Source organism: Anomaloglossus baeobatrachus, chromosome 7 (genome assembly GCF_048569485.1).
Source record: "Anomaloglossus baeobatrachus isolate aAnoBae1 chromosome 7, aAnoBae1.hap1, whole genome shotgun sequence".
Taxonomy (NCBI): Eukaryota; Metazoa; Chordata; class Amphibia; order Anura; family Aromobatidae; genus Anomaloglossus; species Anomaloglossus baeobatrachus.
The window spans coordinates 57,927,894-57,930,393 of record NC_134359.1 but is presented as its reverse complement, the minus strand read 5'-3'; the positions used below and the strand labels follow the sequence as shown (position 1 = coordinate 57,930,393).

Here is a 2,500-nt window from a genome sequence, read left to right as displayed (position 1 = left end):
AGCTTTCTTTCCTGCCCTGGACCGATCAGATAGATCAGTATAAAATGGGCTTATCCTCCTCAGCCGCGGCAGGGCTTCCTCCTCCTCCTCAGCCGCGGCAGGGCTTCCTCCTCCTCCTCCTCAGCCACGGCAGGGCTTCCTCCTCCTCCTCCTCAATCAGGGGGCAAAGGCTCCTCAATCAGGGGGCAAAGGCTCCTCAATCAGGGGGCAAAGGCTCCTCAATCAGGGGGCAAAGGCTCCTCAACCAGGGGGCAAAGGCTCCTCAATCAGGGGGCAAAGGCTCCTCAATCAGGGGGCAAAGGCTCCTCAATCAGGGGGCAAAGGCTCCTCAATCTTGGGCAAAGGCTCCTCAATCAGGGGGCAAAGGCTCCTCAATCAGGGGGCAAAGGCTCCTCAACTCAGGGGGCAAAGGCTCCTCAATCTTGGGGCAAAGGCTCCTCAATCAGGGTGAGATACTTTTCAGAAAGATCTTCACTTGCTAAAAAAAACCCTATATTTATAGTTCAAGACATACGGTACTCATTCCCTATTGCACGTACAGCTCTAACATTCTGCCGAGCTGTAAAGACACCGTTGCTATTTACATCAGTCGCTGTCCCCAGTGAAGCTCAAAATCTAATTTTTTTTTAATCTCACACAAACATAAGGGACGTTTTCATAGAAAGTAAAACAAGCTATCTGAATGTTTTCGGAGTGTGGGAGGAAAATAAGGTATCTGGAGAAAACCCACACAAATAGTAAAAAATATGCAATCACTCCGCACAGATATGTGTTCTGCAAAGAGTGGTTTTATGTCAGGTGCAATATAGTAAGATGTGAAGACAATTAAAAAGAAATATTCCAGAATGCAGTAGCACAGGTTTTAAGGTCATAGTTATGACAAGCTGAAAGAGTAAGTTACAATGTGCCATATTAAGAAATTTTGTTTCGAAGAACCGTGCAACTTTTGCTGTGAATATGCTAATCATTTCACCATTTGCATACCCATTTGTATCTGACATGATATCTAAAGCATAAATTCACATGCGGCAAATTTCAAAAATGTACAGAGCTGGTCAAGCTTTTATGTAACGGATAGCAAGGTTTAAAAATGAGGTGTGGATGTTTTGGTTATAGACCCCTGAGAAAGCTTGATGAGGCGAAACCAGTTGGGTTATGTGCAATTGACATTTTATCTGATGTACTGGTTAAAATCCAAGACTAAAGCAAAGCTGCAAATTGCTTTGGAGATGTATACGTTGTGAGAGACAACCTCTTTGAACCAAAGGAGCATCTGAAGAAGTAGATAGGAGTCTAGTGAAACCATATTATGGTGAAGTACTAGGTTAAATGACTAGGTTAACACTAGAAGTCCCAGAGAGGGGTTATTTAACATTTCTACCATTGAAACCCTATGGAGCTCGAAATTCCTGGGACTTCTAGTGTTAAACTGGGAACGAAGGATACTTTTGCAGTTTAAAACAATCTGGAGGGACAAAAAAATGGTTTAAGTCAAAAGAACGAGGGTAGAGAAAGTAATTGGTCAGTGAAAACACAAACTGTAGCTGCGGGTAAAAGATTATTGTTACCTCCTAATATACTTGTCAACATGAGTTGGGTTTGGTCAATTTATACAGCAGATTTTTTCCTGTGAGATCCTATTCACTATAATGCCATCGTAATACGCAGCTGATTTTCAGCATGCAAATTTGCAGAGGAAAATCAACTACCTTTTCGATCAATGGAAATGTACCCTGGGTTGCGTTCGTCAAAAATCTGCCAACGGTTTTGACTAGCCTAAGCGGAACCGTCATGGTTTTTTACTAGAACATAGGCTATATCTCCGTATTCGTACAGGTGACACGTAATGCAGATGTTTTACAACAGTTTCTCAAAATATATATATATATATATATTATATATACACACAGATACACATAATATATATATATATATATATATATACATATATATATATATATATATATATATATATATACATACATACATACATACATATATACATATGTATATATATATACATACATATACACATATACATGCATACATACACACACACATATACCCTCATATATAGGAAATCTTTATGTACCTTTGTTGTCCACAGTTTTACTGTCCAATCAAAGGAGGAGGTGACGAAGAGGTGAGAGAAGTCCACGGCTCCCACAGCAGAGTGGCAGTGGATCCCGGTGATTGGTCCTTGATGTCCTTCAAACATTTCACTTATACCGGCTTTACTACAAAACAAAATATCATGATTAAAGCTATATACTATAGTAAAACTGAGTGTTTAGATGCCAGTATGCGGAATATTATATTTAGCTGTGCTTTGACATAAATTACTCTTTATACATTTAGGAACCAATTTTGAACCCCTGAAGAAGCAACATCAGCGAAACGTGTGTGTGGGGGGGGAATCACCACCTCACTCTCATGGACCTTAAGATGCGTTTCCCATCTATCTGTATAATGATCACTTGCCACTTTGCTCCTATTCCTA

General features: G+C 40.3%; 1 protein-coding gene across 1 annotated transcript in view; it reads right to left on the bottom strand.

Moving 5' to 3' along the window:
* Positions 1–2,500, bottom strand: part of DYNC1I2 (dynein cytoplasmic 1 intermediate chain 2) — a 174,205-nt gene that overhangs the window by 20,273 nt on the left and 151,432 nt on the right. Inside the window, 1 exon segment of the mRNA XM_075317327.1 lies at positions 2,093–2,237. Within this exon segment, the coding sequence (XP_075173442.1) occupies positions 2,093–2,237 (145 nt within the window).